At 41.3% G+C, this 27,051-nt stretch overlaps 1 protein-coding gene across 5 annotated transcripts; it reads left to right on the top strand.

Moving 5' to 3' along the window:
* The first annotated feature begins 6,945 nt into the window (after positions 1-6,945).
* Positions 6,946-26,505, top strand: LOC102941203 (lamin-L(III)). 5 transcript variants are annotated; one of them, XR_006284170.1, is made up of 13 exons: positions 6,946-7,647; positions 11,344-11,500; positions 12,829-12,954; positions 14,197-14,367; positions 15,911-16,036; positions 16,205-16,425; positions 17,106-17,334; positions 19,886-19,993; positions 20,792-20,908; positions 21,004-21,114; positions 21,258-21,325; positions 24,657-24,691; positions 24,823-26,505. XR_006284170.1 is itself a non-coding variant. In XM_043523518.1 (12 exons), exons 1-11 carry the CDS (start codon positions 7,175-7,177, stop codon positions 24,666-24,668), a joined length of 1,851 nt encoding a protein of 616 aa, XP_043379453.1. In that variant the 5' UTR covers positions 6,946-7,174; the 3' UTR covers positions 24,669-24,691; positions 24,823-26,505. The 5 variants fall into 5 exon arrangements, 4 of the variants coding, with proteins under 4 accessions (XP_043379453.1, XP_043379452.1, XP_043379451.1 ...); XM_043523518.1 differs by lacking the exon at positions 21,258-21,325; XM_043523517.1 differs by lacking the exon at positions 24,657-24,691.
* Positions 26,506-27,051: the final 546 nt, after the last annotated feature.

Here is a 27,051-nt window from a genome sequence, read left to right as displayed (position 1 = left end):
TACTTTGTGTATAAAGAAGTATAAAGTGCCACAACTCTGGGTCCAAAAGTAACTTTTGAAAGTCATTTTATTTTAAAATAACCACTCTTAAATGTCTGTCATTTTTCAGTTCCAAAACCTCATTTCATTACATCTATTAGTAAAAATATGTGATGTCTAGCTGACACTGAGCCATCAATTCTGCAGTATAATGGAAGAGAACCGATCATGAGGCAAATAAAGATTTTATAAATAGCTCAGGTGCTATGGCTGTTTCTTTGTTTAGTGCTGACCATTGTGAAATAAGGCAATCTTTAAAAAGAAGCCTGTAGTGTTGACAGAAGACAAAAAACACAAGCACTATGAAACTCGCCCTGATTTATTTAGACAGACAAGTCAAGTATTATGTGTATGATACCACATAGAAATTTCATGTGTGGATATTTTGTATGATTCAAAGGCCAAGAATATATTTGTGTATATTACAATCAGTGACATGAAGACAGTACTTGCCTTTTCACCCCTTGAAGTGAGGTGTGTTCCGATCCATTTTATATGCCACACAACTCTAGTCTGGTATTTAACTGTGATATATACTCCTTTTCTAACTTCTATTGCTCTAATTTCCTGGTGGGTGACTCTTGACTTTCTCAAGGAGTTTCCATCTCCCACCCAGTTATTATTAGTAATACATTAGCACAACCATTATCAAGCTGTCAGGTCTCACAATCCCACTTCAGTGAGGCTCGGTACAGAGACAGAAGCACTGAGGACTAATGCATGAGCTAGAAGCATTAGAATGTTTACAGGCTGATTTGAGAGTGTCCTGTCCATAAACTGATCGTTATGAGAAATGTTTATTCATACATTCAAATGCATCCAGTTTAATCCTCTTCACTTAAAACAGGAAGATAGTAGTGGTATGTAAACTGGGTTTTTTTGTTTTGTTTTATTGTTACAATACAATTCTGGAGGCTGTCCATTGTTCTGTTTTGTCTCCAAAAGCTGGTTGAGGAAAGGGTCCTCTTGAATGAAAAAGGAGAGAGGATGTAAGAGAAGGGAAACTGCTGATAGGTTGTGAAAACCTCTGCTAACTATGTAAACTCTGCATTCACTCCTAGAATTTGCCAGTGCAGATCTCATTATTTTTATATTAATGAATCCAGCCTGCCTACTGTCTGTAGCCTCAAACATTTTTGTTTAAACAGTATTTGTAAACTATATAAGTCTGAAAACCTGTTCAGATCAGTCATATATCAGGGGGATATGTCCATCTAGAGAGCAGGGACTTCTAGAACCTTGTCAATTCATGATTATTATTGATAGAGTTAGTCAGAAAATGTGGGGGGGGGGAACCTGCAAATAGTTTAGTTGGATTTTTTCCCCCTGATTTTCATTCACATTTTTCATTTTCTTTCACCAGCTCTAGATCTGGTAAAAGAAATAGGGAAAAAAACCCACAAACATTTCAGAGGGTTTTTGATTTTGCTGTATTTCATTGTGATTGTGAACTTTTCTGTGCAGCTCTAATTATTTATTATGGGTCAAATTCATTCACTCATGTTGAATACTACCTTATTCCATGAGTAGCCCCACTGCAGCCAATGATATCACACATGGAGGAAAGTGCTACTCCACCCCAATAAAAGTGTCAGAATCTGGCCACATTTTTGTAGCACTGCAAGTTAACCAGCTCTGTACAACAGATGAACTGTGCCAACATATAACCAATCCCTGTCCCAGAGAGCTGACAGTGCAAATGCACAAGTGGAACTGGGATGGTGCAATGCAATATACAACCCTTAAAAAAAAAACACTGGGGTTCAATGGCTGAGAGAACATGAATCCAGAAAACAACCATGGGCCAGAATCTGTATTGTTGCCCAAGAGGGAGAAGAGCAGAGGGGGTTTTATGCCATCTTTGCACCTTCTGAATTCTGGCCTGATCCTGTGGAGCCCAGGGCATAACTTTGAGTAGTTCCAAGGTCTGCTCTAAATTATGGATGTCTGCCTACATGGGTATTAAACAGATTGGCATTGCTGCCTGTGGAACACACTGGAGCCCAGAATAGTCATAGTCCAGTGTACTCTGGTGGCACCTTTTCCTGCTCCTGAGACATTCCTGACATACCTCTATGCTAGGAGCTATATGGAAATGTGGCATAGAGTTAATCTAGCCTACATTGTGGGGATTCCCCAATGAGGAGCTCCATCTGGATTCCAGCCCTTTTACTCCACCCAAGTGGTGTAAAGAGCCCAGACTGCAATCCTGAATAAGTGAGGTTAGGGCAGAAAATCAGAATCAGCTCTTCATTTCCATTGCCCACTCATAATGTACCTTCCACTGTCTTCTCCTATTCTTGCATGGGGGTGTTAGATGAAGAATACAACAGATAAAACTGATTGTGTCTATTTTTGAACCCTCTCCTATAGCACTTTTTGTTTGATCTATTACATACATTTTGGGAAGCAAAGTGAAGATTCTTAGAATAGCAGATTACTTGCTTTCTTCTATATTAGTTCCAAATGCATAAGATTGCATTTGAACAGCTGGATGGTACACGCCACCCTCACACATGATCATGACATATGATCATACTGAGCCTTTGTAGGACACTGAGGATTCAGAGCCAAAGTCTGCCCTCACATGTCATGTAGCTCCTGAAGTCACATGTTCCGATTTAAGTCATCCTCAATAGTTTTCTTGAATCAATCTTCATATTGGCAAATAACAACATTAAAGTAAGAAATGAAGCTGATTTGCAGAAAAGAAGAGGAAGAAGTTCCTGTTATTTTTACAGGGATAAGAACTAGATGGTCATATGTCACTGTCATGTTGCATATGGTTGCATGAACTGTGTGCCACTTCAAATACAATCTTATGCTTTTGGTCTTTTACAGCTGTTATGTGACCAAATTAAGAAGAGTAGAATAAACCCTGAGTCACCCATTCTTCAATTACCCCATCTATTGTATGGTTTCAGAGTAACAGCCGTGTTAGTCTGTATTCGCAAAAAGGAGTACTTGTGGCACCTTAGAGACTAACCAATTTATTTGAGCATAAGCTTTCGTGAGCTACAGCTCACTTCATCAGATGCATACTGTGGAAAGTGTAGAAGATCTTTTTATACACACAAAGCATGAAAAAATACCTCCCCCCACCCCACTCTCCTGCTGGTAATAGCTTATCTAAAGTGATCACTCTCCTTACAATGTGTATGATAATCAAGTTGGGCCATTTCCAGCACAAATCCAGGTTTTCTCACCCCCCACCCCCACACACAAACCCACTCTCCTGCTGGTAAGAGCTTATCTAAAGTGATCACTCTCCTTACAATGTGTATGATAATCAAGGTGGGCCATTTCCAGCACAAATCCAGAGTTTAACAAGAACACTTGGGGGGGGGAGGGGAGTAGGAAAAAACAAGGGGAAATAGGTTACCTTGCATAATGACTTAGCCACTCCCAGTCTCTATTCAAGCCTAAGTTAATTGTATCCAATTTGCAAATGAATTCCAATTCAACAGTTTCTTGCTGGAGTCTGGATTTGAAGTTTTTTTGTTGTAATATCGCAACTTTCATGTCTGTAATCGCGTGACCAGAGAGACTGAAGTGTTCTCCGACTGGTTTATGAATGTTATAATTCTTGACATCTGATTTGTGTCCATTTATTCTTTTACGTAGAGACTGTCCAGTTTGACCAATGTACATGGCAGAGGGGCATTGCTGGCACATTATGGCACCCCCTCCTCAGATGTTCTTGTTAAACCCTGGATTTGTGCTGGAAATGGCCCACCTTGATTATCATACACATTGTAAGGAGAGTGGTCACTTTAGATAAGCTCTTACCAGCAGGAGAGTGGGTTTGTGGGGGGGGTGGGGGTGGGGGTGGGGGGGGGGAGTGAGAAAACCTGGATTTGTGCTGGAAATGGCCCAACTTGATTATCATACACATTGTAAGGAGAGTGATCACTTTAGATAAGCTATTACCAGCAGGAGAGTGGGGTGGGGGGAGGTATTTTTTCATGTGTTGTGTGTATAAAAAGATCTTCTACACTTTCCACAGTATGCATCCGATGAAGTGAGCTGTAGCTCACGAAAGCTTATGCTCAAATAAATTGGTTAGTCTCTAAGGTGCCACAAGTACTCCTTTTCTTTTTGCATCTATTGTATGTAACTCTTAGTAGTTTTCTCATGTATAGTGGATATAATTAGATAGCAAGCTCTTCACTCCAGGGATTGGGTCTTCTGGTATGTTTTGTTAAGTGCCTAGCAGCCTATGAAGTGGCTGCCATGAATAAATAATAACAATGAAGAATGCAAGTTATAATGTGCTTCCATAAATTTACTAAAACCCTGATTTTTCCTTTAAGACATTTTAAGACTTTGGGGCTCCACTCCTGCAATTTACAATGCATGCAGACCACTCATATATTGTAAACTGTAGGGTAGGGCTTAATTCATTTGTACATAAAGGGCCAGAATGTCATGGTCATGTAGCAGTAAATAAATAAGGGTAAATAAAATGGGGAGGGTGCAAGATGCACTCCACAGTGGCCACCTACAACACTACTGAGAGTGCAATCTCTCCTCCTTCCTACCAACTCTGTGAAAGCTAAGGCCCAAATCCACAAAAGCATTTAGGCTCCTAAAATAAAAGTTAAGACCATAAATACCTTTGTGGATCTGAGCCTCGGAGTAAAATCCTGGCCCCACTGAAGTCCATCAAAGTTTTGCCATTGACTTCAGGTGAGTCAGTATTTCAGCCTCGCTGCCTAAAAGGAGGCAGCGTGAGAGCACAGTTGTGACTGCTTCTCCCCAGCACAGTACCTGGCCGGCAGAGCTGGTTAGGGGCAGAATAGGCAGCTTGCTATACCCCATTCAAAGTAGTGTAGCTTCTTCATGGGCCTGCACAGCTGAAAGTACCACAGTCACAAACTACACCTAAAGAATCTCCGAGTCACCTATGTCGTATTATTAGTAAAGAAAACAGATGTTGGAATACTTTTCTTCAGAGACTATGATGCAGTCTGAGTGATGGAACCACATTAAAATGGATAGATGGCACTTATTTGTGTTAAAATATTACCTGTTTTTTATGCACTTGGGGCCCAATCTAGTGGGAAGCACCATGGTATACATAGGGCACTGGCCTAGGAGGCCTGGGTTCTATTCTCAGCTTTGCCTGTGAATTTTGCTCTGTGAATTTTGGGCAAGCCACTTCACCTTTCTATACTTCGGTTTCCACTCCCACCCTTTGTCTGTCTTGCATATTTAGACTGCAAGCTCTTTGAGTGCAAGGAACTCTCTCTTACTTTGTGTAGAGACAGCAGTTAGCACATGGGGTCCCTGATCTTGATTGAGGCATCTTGGAACTACTGCAATACAAATGATAAATAATGTTAATAACAACATTCTGAAATCCTCCCTGCAATTTTACTCAGGCAAACTCCCAATAAAACCTGTGGGAGTCTGCCTAAGGTTTGAGTATGCAAAGAACACAGGCTCTGCCCTCCAAACAGTAAGAGTCATCAATGGAAATTACAATCTCAAATAAGAATAAAGGAAATTGACAACCGCCAGTGAATTTCCTTATGAAAGGGACATTACAAAAATAAAGTGTTGTTAAAAACATCAATTTTATCAAACCTATAATTAACAGAATTGTTTTCAGGATGGCTTCAAATTTAAATGACAACATTTTTGTTTGGATGTAAAAATCCCCCCAGCAATTTGCATCCAAAACATTGCACATTGTGGTACATGGATGAGAACCAGAACCAGACCTGACCTTAAAGCTAAAAATGGCTAGAAACAAACAATGAAAAAAGATTAATTTATTTTTCACTGACCAGTCTGAATAAAATGTTAAAATAAAATAAAGGTAAACAAAGAGCAAAGGACCAACCGGAAAAGGTAAGTGAGATATGAAAGATTATTTAGTGTGTAATAATCTGAACACAGCAGTGCTTAATTTGACATTTGAATTAAAAGATGTGCGTGGGGTCCGGGGGCTCAAGCAATTAGGTGCCGGGGATATAAACTGCCAAACCTAGAAGGGGAAGGGGTGTAGCCCTGGCACAAATTAAGCCCTGGAACGCAGCTGTGGGTAGCACAAGGAAGGACGCTTTTCTAAACATGAAATTTTCAATCTGTCCCTTTATGGTACTGAATTAATGGGCTCTCCCCACTCCCATCAGTGGCATGTCTTTGCTCGCACCTCTTGACCAGGACTATGTCCAACTCATCTTTACAGGGAGCCTGAAAAGGGAAGCAGCGTGTGGCGTTCACTCACTGCCCTACTGAGAAGCAACCAACACAATCCTCCCTCCCTGTTTTCTAAAGGCAGAAAACCCCACGCGGGGCTGGGATCCCTTCTCTGCCTCTGCTTCCTGGGCTGGTGCAGCCGCCTTGTGCTGGAAATGGCCCACCTTGATTATCATACACATTGTAAGGAGAGGTTTCAGAGTAACAGCCGTGTTAGTCTGTATTCGCAAAAAGAAAAGGAGGACTTGTGGCACCTTAGAGTGTATATAAAGTCTATGTCTGTGTATATAATGTCTTCTGCGATTTCCACAGTATGCATCCGATGAAGTGAGCTGTAGCTCACGAAAGCTCATGCTCAAATAAATTGGTTAGTCTCTAAGGTGCCACAAGTCCTCCTTTTCTTATTGTAAGGAGAGTATCCACTTTTCACAGCAGGAGAGTGGAGTGGGGGGAGAGAAAACCTTTTGAAGTGATAAACACCCATTTTTTTCATGGTCTGTGTGTATAAAACATTCTCACTGCATTTTCCACTTTATGCATGGGACGAAGTGAGCTGCAGCACACGAAAGCTTATGCTCAAATAAATTAGTTAGTCTCTAAGGTGCCACAAGTACTCCTTTTCTTTTTGCGAATACCGCCTAACACGGCTGCTACTCTGAAACTCCTCTATCCAGCAGCTCTATCCCTTTAAATTGCCGCCGCCGCCGCAGCCCGTGCCGGAAGGACCCTGGGACTGCAGCTGGTGGTGGCTATTTATACCGGGGCCGGAGCAGGGGGAGCCGGATTGGGCCTCTCAGTGCGAGCGTGGGCAGAGAGAGGCCGCGGCGCGCAGGCGGCGGGATTCCATGTCTCCTTGAGGCGTCGGCTTGGCTGTGCAGGGGCTGGGTTTGGGGGTGACCTGCAAAGGGGCGTTTCCTTCCTGCCATGGATGCAGCAGGGGCCTGAAGGTGCCCGCCCAGCCCGAGGCGCCCCGGGTGGCGGCGGTGGCGGCGGCCGCGCTAGCTCCGAGGATCGTGCCCGTAGAGACGCTGCCATGGCCACGGCGGTGTCCTCCACCCCGGGAGGCAGCGGGCGAGCTGCCGGTCGCTCGGCCGCGTTCTCCCCTGTTAGCCCGACCCGGCTCAGCCGGCTGCAGGAGAAGGAGGAGCTGCAGCAGCTCAATGACCGCCTGGCCGCCTACATCGACCGGGTGCGGGCCCTGGAGGCCGATAAGTCCGCGCTGCAGCAGCGGCTGGCGGAGCAGGAGGAAGGGAGCAGCCGGGAGCTGGGCAACGTGCGGCTCCGCTACGAGACCGAGCTGGCCGATGCCCGCAAGGCGCTGGACTGCATCGCTATCGAGCGGGCCAAGCTGCAGGTGGAGCTGGGCAAGCTCAGCGAGGAGCACCGGCAGCTGCACGCCAGGTCGGTGTCCCCTCCCTTCACTCTGCGCTAGCCGGGCTGCGAGAGGTTGCTCTTCAAGGCCTGGCCCCGTCACATGGCAGGGGGAGTATCCTGTGGCTCCAGCGGCTACTGGGAGCGCAGCCTCCCCCCTCCTCTCTTCCAATAGCTAAATGCCTCTCGAAATTCCCTGCTGGTCTCTGCTCCTGCAGGCAGCTCGCAGACTGGTGCGTGGTACTGACTGGGATTTCCCGGGAACCGGCGCTTAGCGCCCAGAGACAACCAAATCTGCTGCATCTCCCAGAACTGATAAAAGTATAGGGGATCGCTCACCTGTAAACAAATGACAGGCCTCAACTGTGTTCTGAGGGAGCCAGGTTTTAATGGATTAACCGTGTGGGGTATGGTTTATAGATACCTGATTTAACTGACTCCTGTCGAGAAGTGCGTATTAGGTTAAGAATCCTACCCTAATGTGTCCCTTACATGCCGATATGTATTCCTACGGTTTAGCTGTTGACTAGGTCGCTAAAGTATTCCCATTCCAAACCTGTATAAGACCCTTGCCCTCTCTTGGCATAAAGCCTGTGGGTGTTCCTAGACTGAAGCAAATCTTTTCTCTCCTTAGCTACTTTCAGCAGCTTACAACTCTTGGGCTTGTCTTGCATGCTTGGTTTTGGTTCAGAAGTTTAAGCTTCATAAAAACTTAATCTCTCATTTTGTGATTGGAGAGCAAGGAAAGGGCTGGTGCCAGTTCTGAAATTTTTCAACTACTTTTAGTGTTTAGATAACTCCGCAGGCTTTGTTTATGGAACCTTAGACTTGGCTGATTGTAATCCTGTGAATTGGTGCTTTTTACTTTCTGAAGCAGCTAGGCTTTAGAAATGACTTTACAGCCTCCTGAAAATGGTGAAGTGCTTACATATGCAGTGCGTTCAGCAAAAGATGTACTAGATCGAAGTCCTAATATTTAGAGGTGCTTGTTTCTGTGCAGTCTAACTGCAAGCATCTCCGATGTCTTGGAACAACCTTATCTTCCTGGCTGTCATGAACATGATATACCCTTTAAATAGCTTAGAACTCTTATGGTGTGAACAGTATCCAACACTCTTACTGCAAGCAATAACCATTAGTTGTTTATCTTGGTTCACTACCTAGTGCTTAGTACAACTCGTTTAACGTATATTAAGAAGTGAGATGCAAGTGCATACTTAGATGAATAGTGGTAACTGACAAGTCAGTTGCAGTATGCTTGAAAGGAATGACTGGCATAGTCACACCAGCTCACTCAGTCTCATCAGATTTGCAGGAGAAGGATCAGAACAGGAGTGAGGGCACAGGAAGAGAACATGTGTATTAAACAGGAAGATACTTGGTGTAATTGGTTTTAGAGATACAAATAACTCTGAATATACAAATATAATGGTTCCACCTCAATGTGTAATGCAATGATGCAAAATGGGGCCTCTTAAGTGAATCTTATGAATGTTTGGATGTCCTCAGATCTTAGACACATAGGTGAACCCCAATGTTTTCTTTCTTTAGTAAGAAACAGGCTTTGAAAATACTTGTTTAAGCTCTTCTAGTCAATCTGAGATCCACATCTCAGTTTGAGGACTGAAGGAAGAATAAAAATAACTCTGTACTGTGGGGTGGCATCCACTATTCCTAGTAGCAGGACTGTCTTAGGGGTTGGCTAATTATGAAATGGCTTATAAAATTCTAAAAGCCAGCATAGACAGTCATTCAACAGCTATGTTAAGGAGTAATGTTTAATTTCCTTTTAAAGGAGTAAAGTAGCCTTTTAGATGGCAGGAATATGGCAGCACATTTCCACAAAGGGAAAATGTGTCTAATAAAACTCAAACCTGTAGAATAAGAATTCCACATGAATGGGAACAGATGACCTACAATGTCTGTCCTCTTGCTCATAACTACACAGAATAAAGATTTATTTGAATTTTATAGTAGCTGTTGGCAGGGGAATCAATTGTCTTAATTTTTTGTATTAACAGCAATAATACACAATTGTACTGTGAGATAGGGGAGAGAGGACAAACTCAGTGACCAATTGGAAACCCTGGCTTATAAACTGTCACAACTCATCCACTTCCCAGATTGTTTTCACCATGAGAAAATAAGGGATTGTTCCTTACAATCCTAAACTTGAGCAAAGGACTGTCTGACAATCAGAAATGTCACTTTCCAGTGTCTGTCCTAACACATCCGTCTGTCATAGCTGTTTGAGGCCAGAAACCTTATGGTGCCTTTGAATGAGTCCCATGCTCTGCATGAGTCCTCTTTTGTGCTTGGCCAAAACCACATAGCCACTTCCTGCCCTAGCACTAGTTATTGCTGGGGGAAAGGGGTGGGCATGCCATGCTTTCCAGTGCATACCTTCATGGCCCCACCAAACTTTCTACACTATATTTTGTTTTTTCCACATAAAAATCACTTTACCAGAATCCTCTCCTGGATGCCGGGGTCAGATCTCCCTCTGAGAATAAAGTGGAAGTGGGTGAGCCTGGCAGCCCGTCTAGTCCTGAGGCAGAGGCCTACTGGCTGTCCGATACCATTCTCCTGGCTCATCTCTTCTCTCCTCTCCCCTTCCACATTACCACATAACCACACTCTGTTAAGCCCTAGGCTCCAGAGGCCAGTGACTGAGCATCTTTCCCAATGAGCATGCTCAGCTTTGTGCCCTACTCTGACCATAGCCAGGATGGTGGTCTCTTGGGGCCAAAATTCCTCCCTCTCTCATGGGTGGTGCCATTACAGGCTGCTGGCACTTGGATTAGTGGATGGCTCCAGAAATGTTTCCTGTCAGCCGGAGCTGCTTTACCAGAGATTTGGCTAAAGTTTGAGGCAACAGTTAAACATCCCTAATGTTAGTGTCCGCCTGAGCCAAGTAAGATGCTAAGCACGTGCCTGGTGTGACACGGGGGTGTAACTAGGGTGACCAGACATTCTGATTTTGGGGTCTTTCTTATATAGGCTCCTATTACCCTCACCCCCTGTCCCAATTTCACATTTGCTGTCTGGTCACCCTGGTGTAACTGAACTAACAGTTCAGCTGACTGAAATTCCCCTTCTGTCCTGGCATTACATGTTAAACTTGGGCTTGAAAAACTTACCAAATGTGCTAGTCAGAGAAGTAAATGTGAAAGAAAAGATTTTAAGGGTCCTATTTGAAGGTCAAAGGGGCAGTGCCCATTCTCACTCCCAGCTGGTGAGAAAAGAAGATTGTTGGCATTTCTACCACTGCTGCCCTTTCATAGGACTCACTTTTTTCCTTCTCTCTGGCTAGCAGATGTCATATTTTAAAGATCTGTCCTCTAGCTACTTGAAAGGAGAATTGCTCTCACCATTGTCACAGCCACTGCTACAAGAGCTTCTAGCTGCTGTCTGTTCAGAAAACGCTCAATGGGAGATAGTGCAATTTGTGACTACTTTAGATGGGTGGGTGGGGGTCAATGCCACTGCAGTGAGCACTGTAGGAGCATGTACAAAATGATCTAGTGACTCTAGGGTACAATGAAATACAGATGTCAATGTTTGCATGCAGGTTTTTTTCTAGTTTACTCTTTTGGGTGGTGGTGGATAGTGAATTATACTCCAGTGCTACTCTTAACCTTTTATAAATAGACAAGAAAGCAAGATTAAATAAGTTCCCTTCACACCAGCAGTAAATTCTTATGAATGTAAAACTTTCACTTGCAGGAATTCTAAAAAAGAAGCTGACTTAAACCTGGCACAGGCTCGTATAAGAGACCTTGATGCTCAGCTGAACTCCAAGGAAGCTGACTTAGCAACCGCTTTGAGTGGAAAAAGAAGTTTGGAGGGCAACCTTCAAGAGTTAAAGGATCAAATAGTCACTGTAAGATTGTTGCATAGAATCTACACTATTTCATGGTTGGTGATACCAGAAGTTCAGTTATGAGTTCCCATACTGGACTCTATTTTGCTTTTGTTGCTGTTCAATCTTATTGTCCCCCAAAAGTTCAGTTTTTAAAAACTCATGAAGTTTGTACTTAATAGGTAAGGATTGGGAGAGACGGACTTACAGAATTTTGATGAAAGCACATATCCTGGTCACCCATCTGCGCTGACCAAAATATTGTGCCATGGAATCCTGTTGCAAGGCTTGTAACCCTGCTTCATAACATGAATTTTTAAATTATAAAGACAGAAGGGCCATTGTCGTCGTCTAGTTTTCATTTCTATAACTGAATGACCCTCTTTGGTCCTGTCCATGTAGATGAGACTGAACTTTGCTCTTAACATGCAGTTACAGCCTGTGTAGCCTCCCCTGAAATGACATACTAGGGAGGGAAAAATTCATGTCTACCTAGTCACCTGGATTGAAGGACCTTCTTACTGTATCTAAGTACTTTACCCTAACTTTAAGAGGAAACCCTCTATCCATGTGATGTTTTTTGTTAAAGGCTCTTTCTTACTGTAAAAATTGCCTGAAATGTATTAAGTTTTGGGTTTAGGATTTTATTAGCTCAGTTTAGAGTTCTTTAGGGGTTGGAGGAGATTAATATAATACTGCAGATTGGGGTCTGTTAGATATGAGGTAAGTGTCTGTTTCACTAGAATGGTTTAAAATGCTGCCATAAAATGTAGACATGTTGGCTTAGTGTAAGAATTACACTTGCAGGATATAATTGAGTTTTAGAAGGAAGACTTAGTTATAATAAATGCAAACCATCTATTGGCTTCAGGCCTTTGGATTTTCATAATTCTCCTCTCAAATTAAGAGGCTTGGATCATTTAGTGTTATGGAGGGAAATGACAATGGTCTTGTACAACTGATAATCCTAGCATAACTGGGTTCCTTGGCTGGGTAGGGTTAGAAAACAGTAGTTCTACAACTTAGCTGGTCAGTGATTAATGAGGCTTCTCTATACTTGGTTTAAGAGGCTTAGTTCACTCTGGAGATCTGATCACTTATCGAACAGAAAGCAGCCCTCTTCCAGTAACCTGTATGGGGCAAGACTGCAAGTGTCTTCTGTGTGAAGAACACCAAACATATTCTGGACCTTATTGATAGAGATTAATAGTGAACTAAATCAGAAAGGTTCCTTCCTTTACTCAAAGTTATTGACTGTAGGAGTAACTCTTAAATCTAATCTTTGACTGTTAGTGTAAAAATGTCACTTCTTGCATTCTGACATACCACAAAAATCTTTACTTTCCTAGCTTAAGTTGGCATTGGAAGATACCAAGAAGCATCTCCATGGAGAAATGTTGAGGAGAGTGGACCTGGAAAACCAGATGAAAACTCTGCAAGAACAAATGACATTCCAGAAACGCCTTCATGAAGATGTATGTCTAAGTTAATTTTAGCAAGGATTTCCTAGATGCCAATTGCTATTGCCCCTGGATACCCTTACAAAGTCAATGTTAAAATGCACTTATTCCTAAAAAGGTAACTAGCTGAATCAACCTTATGACCCTCTGCCAGCCAGCAAAAGCCACCTAGGTGGGTAAACTCCAGGGATGTGCACAAATTTAGGTAACAACATCAGTATCTCATACAATATTTGAGCATGTCTCTCCTTCCACGTCACAGCTTCATTGAAATCCAGTAGTTACTATTGTATTATGCTAGTGTAAATCACCGTAAAGTCTAAGTTTATTTTCTAATACATGTGGGGGGGGGTGTGGTTTTTTGTTTAAACAATTACCTGCTGGAGTATGAGATTTGGTTTACTTTAGGCTTTCTGCAAACACCTGGAAACCTTTACAATTTTGACTGTTATATTTTTAGCTTTCTCTCAGATTACACCTGCTAAGATAACTACAGTCTAATACTACTTGGGTGTTTAATTTAAAAACAACCAACCACTAACTTCAGAGAACTTAGAAACAAGAACTTGTGTTCCCCTATTTCCTTTTGTATCTTTCATGTGACTCTGCATAATCAGGTTCTATATACTATAGGATTAATTACATTTAGTCTCCATTCAGGTGTAGAATGGAACTTTTAGGATGAAATTTTCAAAAATGTCTAAGTGACTTAAGAGCCAAAATCCCACTGAATTTCAAATAAAGACAAGTAGGGGAAAAGACATGTCTTTTCTAGCTAGACTGGTAACTAGGAAAGTGACAGCATAATCCAACAGGCAGGGGAATACACTTTCAGCTTGTGAGAACCCATCTGGAGATCTTTAAAACAAGAATGGAAAGTAATAGATTTACTATGGGGAAAATAACCCAGCAGGGTAGGATGAACTTGACTTAATGAGCCTTTCCATCTCTAAATCCCCTGTGATTGAAAAACAAATGACCAAGTACTTGACAGTAGACATCTGCTTTAGTATTGAGTATGTGACTTGCTACATTGGTTTATTGTTAAAGCAGTTGCATAAGATCAGTTACTCAAGCTAGCTGTAGCTCATGAAAGCTTATGCTCAAATAAATTGGTTAGTCTCTAAGGTGCCACAAGTACTCCTTTTCTTTTTGCGAATACAGACTAACACGGCTGCTACTCTGAAACCTGTCAAGCTAAATGGTGGTATTTCATTTGACCTTTAAGCCATATATATATTTTTTCTCCTCCTCTAGGAGCTCAAGGAAACAAAAAGATTCCATGAGAGCAGGATAGCGGAAATAGAATCTGGCCGTCAAAGGGAATTTGAGAGCAAACTTTCAGATGCTCTGCAAGGACTTAGAAAGGAGCATGAAGAACAAATTCAAGAATACAAAGATGACTTGGAGCGCACATTCAGTGCCAAAGTGAGTCTTCAAAAGTTGCAAATCAAATGAACAAGCTGTCATGCTTTCTGCACCGTATGACAAGGAAGCATTTAACACTTCTTTAAACTAGTTGACTAATGTATTTGACATGGAGTATGGTCCATCTGCTTCAAGGAGGAGAGGCCCATTAATTGAAGACTCTTTCTGCATAGGAGCCAGTATCCTTAATTCCTTAATGTCTACAGTCTAAGATCTGCCAATTGAACTTGCTGTCTGCTGTCACTTCCCTGTCCAATAAAATTGGTTGAGATGCATAAATATATACTATCCTCCATAACAGGAATAGTTAGTATGAACTATAAAACTTTATACATTCCTATCGGCGAACTTCAGTCTTGGTTCTGACGTGCTTATTACAAATATCTAAACTTTCTGCATAGATGTTATAGGCACAGGGCCAGGTCAATCATAACAAAGCTAATGTGGTATAATTGAGCAGAATTTAGTCTATTGCCAATATCATGATCTTAATTCCTAGGAAATATGGTACTAAAAGTTTGAAACTGTATACTAGTTATAGCAGGGTTAATTATTCCTCTAACAGAAATGTGTGCAGACATGTAATGAAGGTAAATTAACTTAATCTACCAGTTTTGGTAGCTGATAGAATTTCAACCTTCCTACCAGGACAGGATTACACAAGTACCTTGATATTAATGGTGTCGCCCCCAGCCCAGAACAGGGTCCAGTTACAATAGATAATGTCACCAAAATACCAGACAGTCACAAGTGAAAAATCTGGAGTGAGATTGGAATCTCATCCAAGAATTTTATTAACGGAGACACTTCTAGTATTACAAGCCCTCTGTACTATCTGCAGAGACATGCTCTTACTCCTCTGAGTGGATTCCTTGAAGTGTTTTTTCTCACTCTTCCTGTTTAGTTTTCAACTTACTAACTTTACCTTTACCCTGCTTGTTCTCTTTTTCTCAGTAGGGGTCCTGCTGCTGTTACCGTATTTGTTTCCAGCTTTTTCCCCTTTTCTTAAAGGAACATCTCCTCAAACTCTCTGCTTTCTCTAGGACTAGTTTGATTCCTGAATACCCTGTTAAACATGGCTATATAGGCCTGTTTGTTCCCAAAGCTCTGGTACCAGCACTGGGGTGAAAGAAGCATTTGATTACTGGCACTCAAAGAAACCTATCTAGTGTCCTGCACTGTCTCAAGGCAACTTCCTACCCCATTAGCCATGGTATGGCTAGTGAACTTGAGTTTCTTCTCTAGTGGCTTCATTTCTGTGCCTTTTCGACAAGTCTGTGTAACAGGAAATATTCCATAGTTTAGGCAGTGGTGGAGAGCTGGATTAGGGTTACGTGATGTTGAATTGTGTCTTTGTAAATTGATTTCAGTGGAAATTGATGATAAAATATCTTCTGATTTTATACCAACTGAGACACTCTAATCTTCATACACATGCAACTAAATCTGTATCTGTAAATCACTTGGTAACCCTTTCTACTAGAACAAAGGGAAGGGTCACCAGAGTCTTAATCAGTTGTCGTTAACAACTATTTCTTCACAGATGGAGAATGCCCAACTTTCTGCCGCAAAAAATAGCGACTTTGCCAATGCTGCTCGGGAAGAGCTGATGGAAACAAAGATGAGAGTTGACACTTTGACATCCCAGCTTAATCATTATCAAACCCAGGTACCGTTCTTCAATGAGGTCATTAGATTTTTTCCTTAGTGACATTTGTATTTTCTGCACATTATCTGCTCCCCCCACCAAAAAAGTGGCTCTTCTGACTGTGCTCTATTTTTAGCATCTCTTACTCAAAATAATCACTGATAACTAAACCTATTCATTAAATCTAAGAACTGTGTATTGGAGAACAGAATAAGAGAGTTACAGGAGACCCTGGATTATGACCGTGAGATGCATCGAAGGCGTATGGCTGAAAAAGATAAAGAAATGGTACAAACGCGGCGGCAGATGCAAGCACAGTTAGAAGAATATGAGCATCTACTAGATGTGAAACTGGCTCTAGATCTGGAAATAAATGCCTACAGAAAGATGCTAGAAGGAGAAGAACAGAGGTATGATACAACATGAACAATACAAGAAGACTTTTTTTCTTCCTCCAACATACCTTCATTCTATAAGTCTATGTACTGAGTGGGAGGGGAGAAATCTGAAGTTAATCTTGTTCCCAGTTGGCTACTGGGAGAACTCCAACTACTGGCTTCAGTATGTAAAATACTGAAGATGGGCTCTATGCTGTAATATATGCAATCTCTTCTAAATGATAAATGCATGGATTGAAGGTACATAATGTTACTAATTGCTGTTAGAAACTTCATGAAGGGACAAAATGGCAGCAAGGGATTCAAACTTTACTATAGACTATATAGTAATGTTAACTCTCAATGCTCTTTCAAGTCCCTTGGCTGCCTAACCACTTACCATAGAGGGTTTGTTCCTGGAGATCTTAATTCCTGCAGTGCCCATGAGGGAAAGAAACTAATGCAACAGCTGAGGGACAGGGAGAAGAGGAGGTAGAAATGCAATAGCTTGCTCTGAACTCTGCTTGCAAAAATTGGAAAGCAGGCCATAAGCTTTTGCACATTGTTCACTTGAGATTCTTTGCCATAAGATAAAATACCACCCTCAAGACTTCAACTAAGCTGGTGTGGGCAGAGGGGAAGCTACACTAGGTCTGGGCACAATGGGGTTGGCACAACTTGCATACCTAACATGGTCACTTGGCTCTTTTTAGGCTAAAATTGTCATCTAGTCCATCTTCCCAAAGTGTTGCAACCCAGGCAACAACCAGCCATGGGCATCGCTTCCTGCATGGAAAAAAGAGAAAACTGAAAGAATCCAAAAAGGGAGAGCACAGTGTCAGCTTTAAGATTGTTCAGCATGCATCATGTTCAGGAAATGTGTCCATAGAAGAAATTGACACAGAAGGGAATTTTGTCAAACTTAAAAACAACTCGGATGAGGTACTTCTTCCCTGCTCTCTAATGGCCAATAGCCCATCAAACTTCGACCACCTTTTCCCATACATAAAACCAATGTCAGCACATTAAACTAAGGGGTGCCATCTAGCCTAGTAACATAAGGCCCAGTTTGTTCAGCATGTTGCTTTTTATTACTCCTCTCTTGATCCTCAAGAACCAGTTTAAATAATATACCCATCTCCATATTGTTCAAGAAATGGTCAATAGCAACTGTTGCTAGTTAGAGCAGCCACAAGACCATTTGTGGGAAACAGACGCAACTTTACTGAAAGCTATAGGTCTTTTTGCATCCACAGACACCATCAGTCCAGCTTAATCAAGGATAAAAGCACTTCTGATAAGCTACATAAGGTGCTTAGTGTCAGATAATACCAATAGCTGTTTAGATCCCTTGTAGCTTATTGTTTTAGCTGTGGCAGGGCTCCTGTGCCCAATTAATCATATAGCTTTGACCCAGTCTATCCAACAGTCTACAAATATCTAACTGCTTGGTGTTGGAGGGTTCTGCTCACTCAGTTAACTGTTTCTGTGCTGGGACGTCTGGCACAAGCCACAGTCAAGATTGATATCCCAGTATTCTTCAACTGGCATGTTAAGAATGTGCGGAGTAACCTACCAAATTAGGTAGTGGTCCAAAGTAGGTTCTCCCAACCCTGGCCAGTTAGTGGTTAGCTTTAGGCTGACTACCTGTCAAAGGCTGGACAACATCCACAGCTCTCAAAGTCACTCTTGTACATTCTAAACTTGACTTGCTGAACCAGAGCAGCAGAGTCTACCCAGAGGCAGCTTTTAGTAGCCCAAGCTGCCCACAATCCCTGCTTCACTCGTGCTGGGAATTAATAGTTTTGTGGAGGGGTTCAGAGCAGAATGCCCAGGTGAAGGTCAGACAGACCAGGAAACTTCTGACTGCTACAGACTCCCTAGAGGAGTAACAAGTGGAATGGGCAGTACTTGTACTGCTGTTCTGACTGAGGAAAATTCAGGGGCATAAGATTCCTAACAAACTCCATGATATCTGTTTGCACAGAGGCTATGGATCTTGGCACAACACCCTTGCCCCATGAGATCTTGGCTCCTGAAGGTACAATGCCATTGGATTACCTTCCCAGGGCAGGCTTTCTACTCCCTTTGGGATGGGATGGACAGGATTATTGTGTACAAGAATGTCTTAAACAGGGAAATCACAGATTTGAAGGGATGATTCTGCAAATAAGTGGTTTGGTCCTACTCCCAAAAATTGCAGAGCCCTAGACACTAACAGGGACAGGAGGGAAATTCTGCATTACAAGGGTAGCTTTTGCTTTAAGCAGAGGGTATGACTTGATTAGTTCTTAATGGCAACTGGACTATAGAAAAGCTCTGCAATTCAAATACGCCTTGACTTGTAACAATGCAACCAAACAAGCCTATGTGAACAATAAACTACAGCTGCAGGGTAGGATAGAGGTTAGATTCTCAGACCATACATCTTGGTCTCAGAGTTCTTACCTTGGGTAGAGAACTTTAGAACCATTCTAAGTGTCTGGAATCCCCTCTGCCTTATTGACTGGGACTGTTAAAGACCTGTCTTCTGAACTAATGAATAACTTGAAACTGAGAAGGGGAGTCTTAATGTGGAAAAAGTTGAGAATTAAAAAGGGATGTTCTGAAATGTCCCAAATAGTCAGCATAATCCTAGCTGAGAACACATGTAGACTGAAATGGTGAAGCCTGATAGAGGTGGCATTCTTCATTGGAGAAGATGATCCAGTCTGACTTTCATAACCACTATCCTGGAGTAATGTCTCCAAACACTCTTAAACCAAAAGGAAGAAGTGCTGTTGACACCTGTTACCCTGAATTAAAAGCTGCTTATTGGCTATCCTGAATGCCTCATAAAATCTAGTGCACGGTGAGGCTGAGACAAACGTGTATATAGTTATAAAGTCTAATATTTACTACATGGCAGCTGATCGCTGTTTCAGAAACTCTTATGGGATCAACCACTGCTGCAAGAATCTTCAGTGTTAACAGGGAACATAGTGTTAAACTAAATTTATACTTTAAGAATGGCCCCTGTCTTGAAAGGAACAGTACCTTGAAAACCAGAATGTAGAAATGTAAAATGGCCTAGACCAGGGATTGGCAACCTGCCAGGGAAAGCCCCTGGTGGGCAGGGCCGGTTTGTTTACCTGCTGTGTCCACAGGTTTGACCGATCGCAGCTCCCACTGGCTGTGGTTTGCTGTCCCAGGCAAATGGTGGCTGTGGGAAGGGTGGCCAGCACATCCCTTGGCCTGCGCTGCTTCCTGTAGCCCCCATTGGTCTGGAACTGACCCAGTAGAAGCTGCAATCAGTTGAACCTGTGGACTCGGCAGGTGAACAAACCGCCCGGCCTGCCAGGGGCTTACCCTGATGGGCCGCATGCCAAAGGTTGCCGATCCCTGGCCTAGACTAACAAATGGCAACAGCACATAGGTGTGATCTCTTTAGGTTGTCCATCTAGTTACAAACTTCATATCCTCTTGTAATGGTATCTTGCCTTCCTAACTGCAGGATCAATCACTAAATGGCTGGGTACTAAGACGACGACTTGGAAGCTTGTCTGAAATAATATACAAATTTCCTGCTCGGTTTGTCCTTCAGGCAGGCCAAGTAGTTACGGTAAGTAACTTAACACTGCCTTGCCAATCTGACTTGCCAAGCAAGTAATTCTGTTTGACTTTAAAAGTCTTTTTACCATCATTTAAAGAAGGCAAGCATACTTAGTGCCTGTGCTGGGAAACTTTTTTCCCCTAACAATTTGGCAAGACTGAGATGGCATGACTGGTAAACTTTAGGAATGGAGTGACTTAGCACCATTTTAATAGTTGAGGCCTGATCCCAACTTTAGAAGTGACTGCACTTGCAGTTGTTGAAGTGGGGCATAGTCTGAGCCTAAGACGTTTAGTTTTCTTCCATTACAAGCTAAGAATGGGCCAGTGGGGAATGGGCTGGGGGAACATAAATGCTCACTTTCTAACCTGTGCAATTCTTCCTGTCACTTTCCCACACAACTGATTAGGGCTCTAGATAAATGACCTCAAAAGTCTGGCTTAGTAGAACAAAATGGGTGGCCAGGAACAAGAACTCTCTACATTCAGAGGGTATAGGAGGTAGAGCTTCCCATTAGCAGCTCTTCCTGCTGCACTTCTTCCACACCACTGCCCTAGTGGGTAGACTAAGTGTTCCACCAACTCCAAAGGCAATTAATGGAATCTGCCCTAATTTACCACTTAGAACTGTTTCTGAGCACCTCACAGCAGATTTTAACCTCGACACACTTGGTGTAGATTACATGGGAGCTATAGACACTTACTCCAAACTGAATTTGGCCTTTAATGTTCCAATACCAGTCTACTGACTTAAAATGAAGATTTTTTTTTAAAGCTCATCCGTTAAATGTCTCCTCTGTGTCTCAAGATCTGGGGTGCTGATGCTGGTGTAAACCAGAGTCCTAGTGATCTGGTCTGGAAATCACAGCGGTCTTGGGGAACTGGGGATAACATTGGTGTGACACTCATCAATGCCGATGGAGAGGTAAGTGAAGCAATAACCAGTTGCACTTTTTCTAGTCTTCAACTTGCTTAAGAACAAACAAGCTTATTTTGTTGGGGGGACACAACTTATTGCAGGAGACTGCAGAACGGAAGATCATACATGTATCCAGAGGAGAAGGTGGTGAACTGGAAGATGAGTTTGATGAAGAAGAAATAACGGGGAGCGAAATGGAGTTTCATCGTCGGGTAAGAATCTTTCTGCATTCAGAACATAGTAGCAACAGAAGTAATCAATGGCTTTCTCTTGTAATAGTTAACAGTATTTAAAACATGCCCCCAAAGTATTGCCCATGGCCTACAACTCTTGCCATTTTTCTCCCTGATGTCAGACCAAAAGAAGAAAAAAGAAATGTTGTTTGGTGTCATGATTGTGTTTCCTGTGAGCATCACAAAATAGGTGAGACCAGTGCATGCATCATGCATGTTTCAGAGTGCACATTGTGCTTGTTTTCTTGCAGAAATGTTTGCTTCATCAGTAGTGCTGAAATCTCTTGCCTCTATTTAGTCTCTGCATGGCTTTGCACGTGAGTTGAAAGCAATGCTTCACATATCTGACCTGGAAGCACAATGTTGCTGTAGTTAGAGGTTCACATTTTATTTAACTTTCTGACCAGTAAAAAAGATTGGTTATTAACTGAAACGGCAACTAGCAGAGCCTTTCATGTTTGTCCATGCCCAGGAACAAATTCACCAGCTAACTGTAGTATAAGACAGGAATGATGGCAAAATACTTATGCCAGTATTGTGCATATAGCATATTGCAACTAGAAATCTTGTGTACTGTAACCTAGTTAAATCTTTTGTTGCTTGCACAACTGTGGAAACAAAACAGAAGAGGGAATGGGGAGTGACTGCCTTCATTCGGAATATCCAATTTCAGTGTCCTTGCTATTGTTTCAGAATAGCAACTTCAAATCTGGACTATAGAAGGAAAATATTTCCACTGAAATGGACTAAAAGCCCTTGGATACTCTTAAGTGCCTTGGGCTTCTATGGCCATTATTAATAGGTGCTTTTGAAACTTATCCACTGCATATAGGTATTTGCTTAATCCCCACCTCCCACTAGCATCTTTTCCCTTGAGTCTACTTTTCAGATAGGATCAGAGAACAGATGCAGGTCTTACTGTTAAGTAAGCCCCCTGTTAGAATAAGCATACTCATAATCCTACTGTTAGAGTAAGCATGTTCTGGCTTCAAGTTAACTAGTGTCTTTTTTGTGGCCACTTTCTGGATCAGTCTCAAGTGAAAGAACTACCCCACATGCTCCAAATGAGCCTTGAGTTGTGGATTGCAAAACAGCTAGTGATAAATCTAGTACACCAATTAATCTTTGTGCTGGTCACCTAAATCACTTAAAAGTGAATTCTAATTAAAGTTTGGTACAAAGACTTATTGCATCACTTATTCACAGCTGTGAATTCCTCTAACAACTTTCAGCATTCTGACTGGAAGTGCTGACTCCTGTAGGACTTCCAAGTTTGGCTGGAACAGTCATGCAAACCAGCAGACTATACTAAGTGCTGATTTATACTAGCTGTGTTGGGAGGGATATCTAGGTATCCCTCCCAACTTCAGAGCTCTTACCACCCCCAAAAAACAGTCAAACATTAGAATAAAATTGGTCTTTGGAGTTGCACCTTCTAGTACAGGAATCTAGTATTGAGCACTGACTTTTGCAGCCCTGGGTCTTAAGAGTGTCTACAGTCTCTCTCATCCTAGAAAATGACTGGCTGTACTAAACCAGTTCTTGCTCCAAGTCACACATACAAGGGATACAGGAAATTCCACACAGAATGAACCACTTATCCCTCTTGTTCAATATACATCCAGGTGCTTTAGAAGGGAAAATAGCAGGCACTTAACTAACTACAGTACTAGGGTCTTGGAAGAATAACTTCTTCCTGATGTTGGTGACAACCTTACAGTGCAGAACTAAGGTACAGAACTTTCTGAAATGTTGCTGTAGATGAGGGATTTTAAATTTTTTTTTAAAACCATGTACCCCTAATCTCAACTTGGAACTCCCCAAACACACTAATGTAGAATCTAACTTAAATAAATCAGACCTTTTGATTCTACTGTCTAACTGCATAGGCTAGGCAACCTTTAAGTGCATTAATACCCTGAAATCTTTGTAGGTATCGGAGTGCTAGTGGGCTTTGTGACCCCAATGCACCAGGTCACATTACTCACTGAAATTTGGCCCTCTATCATGGAGAGGTGGCTGGGCCAAACCTCAATGAATGAGTGGCATTGCAAGCTCTGAGTGAGTAGGAAGGCTCATTGTGTCCCATACCCTCCAGTTGAGACCTGCTGGTGTAGATAATGACCTGTCTACACACAAACTGGACACTGGCTACTTTGAAGAGAAGGTTCCCCTCAAGTGTTTGGAAGCTGTGGTTTTTAAGAACAAATTGATACTGAATCATTGTTCTCTAATAAAATGGTCTTAACTTGGTAAAATTGTTAATCAGCTTGAGTCCAAAACATCTGTTAACCTTCATGAGTGGCTTATGGTGTCATGTAGGTGAGCTCCTGAATAAAAACTGGAGACAAACACATTTTGCCGTTCCTTAAAGGAGTGCAATTCTACACTCCTAAGCTATTTTGGAAGATGACACTTGGACTTCATATTAAACATTATGAACGCTGCCTGAAACTAGCTTGAGACAGGTTGCTTAATTAGTCTAAAATTAAATTAAAATGACTCCTTTTCCCAAATGACACTGTCCTAGCAGGATCAGCAAAATGGGATAGAAATCAAAGGATATGCAGGGACTTGACATCTTTCAGCTGTTTTTGCTATGCAAACTAGCAACTTCTTGCCCATCCACAATCCCATGATTCACTTAACTCATGCTGGGTTGGAAAATTTTCAAATTCTTTAACAAAATAAAGTTTCTGTGATAATGTTTCCATGATAATGTTTCCATTTTTTCAGTCCAGCTCTATTTGTTAAACTCTAGCTCCCATTTTTTAATTGAGCACCAATACTCAACCCTGAGGCTGACAGCTTTGCTTTCATTAGCCTCACTTCAAGCTGAGGAAGGAAAACTAACCCCTCTCTCTGCTGCCATCAAAGCTTTGAATCTAGTACGTTTCTTGTGGCTCATCTTAATATATCATTAAACAACTCTTATTGATAGAGCCAGCATCTTTCTAAGATGGCTCTACTTAAGATCTTAAACCAGGTTGAAATTCAAATATAGTACATACTAAAGGTTTTTTTATAATCCTGTGTAAAAATACCAACACATCTTTGCTAGCAGCCTAAAACAAACTTTGAAGGCACTATTGACTGAGTGTAATAAGAATGTCCAGCTAAAACCTCTGTTTTGCTACCATCTGTTAACAAAACATGGTTTAACTAGCAAGACTCCATACTGTGAGAGCCATAAGGTCCTATAGTATTACAAGAGGGAAAAGCCAGAAGAGTAGTGAAGAGACTTGTAAAAATTCATCATGCATTGGTGCATTGTATAGGTGAAAAGAACATGTGCTGTAGTTTTTAACAAGGCTATCTTACAACTTTTTCTTATTGCTTTGCCCTATGCCATTTTAGCTATCTTAAAGCATGAGTTTTGCATGTATGTAAGACCAGCTTTGAGTTCTTTAGACTGTCTTGCTTGCTTTGAGCAGTTTGCAGTTCAGAAGTCATCTCCTATGTTACAGCTTTTCCTTTCCTTTCATGCAGAAATAAATTTAACCTTCAAAATTTTTCTCTAGGACAAAGAATAAACCACGTGGGAATTAGTTAGAAGGTAAATAACTAAACTCCTAATCATGCACTTTTCTCCATTCTTTCTCTTATGAATCTTGATTACAATAGGGATGCTAAATTGTGTATACCCAGTAATTCATCCGGCTTAACCTATTTAATTTCTCTTTATAGTGTCTCCAGCAAAATGAAGATCCTAGCTGTTCTGTCATGTAACTAAACCCAAGGTAGTGACTACCTAAAACCACTCCTTAAACCAAAGTGACCCTTCAGACTGCATGAATTTCAGCAGCTTCTGGAACACGTGAATCTAGGAATTTTTTTCCCTATCAGATGTGTTTGGAGAAAGGAAGTTTCAAATTTTGGAGGATGCTATTTGTTGATATTGGGCCCTGCCTTCAATGAAACTAGATCAAAGTGCACATTTCCTTTTTCTAAGTCTCTTTCCATGACAAACAGAAGTATTTGATTTATTCACCCACAACTACTTGCCCGAAAGTTTACAATAACCTCCTGCTAGGCATGTCTCCTCCTAGCCAAGGATGGTAACTGCTCACAAATGTAATAGCTTCAGCTTTCTAAACTCCTGATTTATTCAAAATATTTTTCTCAAAAGCAGACTTAGAAGGAAAACTGTTTCAAGCCTGACTGAAATTTAGGTGGACCAAATACTGCCTTGACTTACACCTTGTGCAACTCCACTGAATTGAAAGTCAGAACAAATTGTTATCCTTGTTTCAAACACCCAAGATCTAAGCCAAATGATATGATGATCTACTCGTGTAAAGTTTTAAAATGAGCAATCTGTTTGTAAAACATGTGTTTTTTAACTTGTGGTTAAATAAAACAACCATTATACTGTTTCTATAGCCTAGTACCTGTTAACCTCAAAATCTGTATTTATTAAACTATGTACAACAGCACTTTGGATAGAAGCTATGTATAGTGAAGTGTTAAACTTTGAGGTGAGTAGCTTTGTACTGTAAATGTGAACTGAGTCTGATGCCAACATAGCAATACTGTGGTTAAATATATCCATACCTAAGTTAACTGCTTACTTGGCAAAATATTAATGGGGATAGAATTTAATTGAACAGTTTGGTATAGCTAGAGATCTCACACTCCAATGATTGCTAAGTCTTCTTACCCTTTTAAGAAAGTTCCTGTGCTTATTAAACATGTGAAATAAGGATGTGCAGTTTACACTGTCACTTCTGTATTCATAACTGAGGTGAGGACAACTTCTGTTTTGTCAAATAACTAGATATGTTCCCTATTAGAGCACTGAGTTCAAGTGGATTAATATTGCATTGTAACAAGGTACAGGTAAAATGTCTAGCACATAGAGGGGTTGATCATGGGTAGCCACTACAGTTAGCCACTGTAGCTTTATTTTTTTTTGTTTACCTAGTGGCTATACTAAAAAGGTAGGAAATGGCCCAGCAAGAGTCCCTAGTTAAGCAAAGCAAGTCCGTTTCCTTGCTTAACAAGTTAGCTGATAATGCAGCCCCATCTGAGCACTGGAACAGCTTTCAGCATTTTGTTGCCTTGCTAAAAGTATCTACTGCATAGTATGTCTGAATTTTAAGATCTGGCCCATGTTAGGACCATGCTTTTTAGAGTGCTTTAGAGTTCCCTTCAATTAGACTAATTAAAATATAGTATTTTAAGACACTGGACACCTAAATGGTGGCTGAATTTGGCCTTTCATATTTTAGCAGACCCAAATCCTTCATTTTGTTGCACCTTGTCACTTTAGAAGAATTTAAAATAAGCTCTCTTTATGATCTTGCTGTGTTTATAATCTTGGGCTGTTCAATTGATATTTTTTTTACTATTAAAGATATTTTCCATGTACATTATCACTCTTGGGGGTTTATTGTTTAAACTTAAACTAAATCTTTCTAGCAAAGTGAGTATTTTAACATCTGTATTGTCTGAATTCTAATTGTAGCTAAGAAACGTACACCTAAAGAGCTAAGAGTCTTCTTTCCCTTAATAAGCAGATAGAAGCTTTCAACAATAGACTAATCTGCTTTAGAAACTATTGCACACTATTCACATTAGTACATTTTCTGAATAAAGCTGAAATTGCAATGACCCTATTGTACAAAGAAAAGTGGCTTTTTACATGCCAACTAGTAACAGGAATTACTAGTATATTATGCTATAGGTATTTGAGAATGAAATGCTGGAAATGTTTGCATCAAACTGTTGCAGCTTCTCTAATTCAGCTGTGTTAAAACAGCTGGTAATTTGGGTACTTGAAAATGAATCTTCTAGAAAGATGTAAACAGCACCATAAACATTAAACCACCCCAATGTTTTTCACTATTAGGCTAAAAAAGCCCAGTCAGCATGGCTTAAATATCAGTTGCATAAGAACAGCCATACTAGGTCAGA

The sequence above is a fragment of the Chelonia mydas genome, chromosome 10, assembly GCF_015237465.2.
Source record: "Chelonia mydas isolate rCheMyd1 chromosome 10, rCheMyd1.pri.v2, whole genome shotgun sequence".
Taxonomy (NCBI): domain Eukaryota; kingdom Metazoa; phylum Chordata; order Testudines; family Cheloniidae; genus Chelonia; species Chelonia mydas.
Note: the sequence above shows the minus strand (reverse complement) of the source record. Positions and strands in the feature narration are given on the sequence as shown.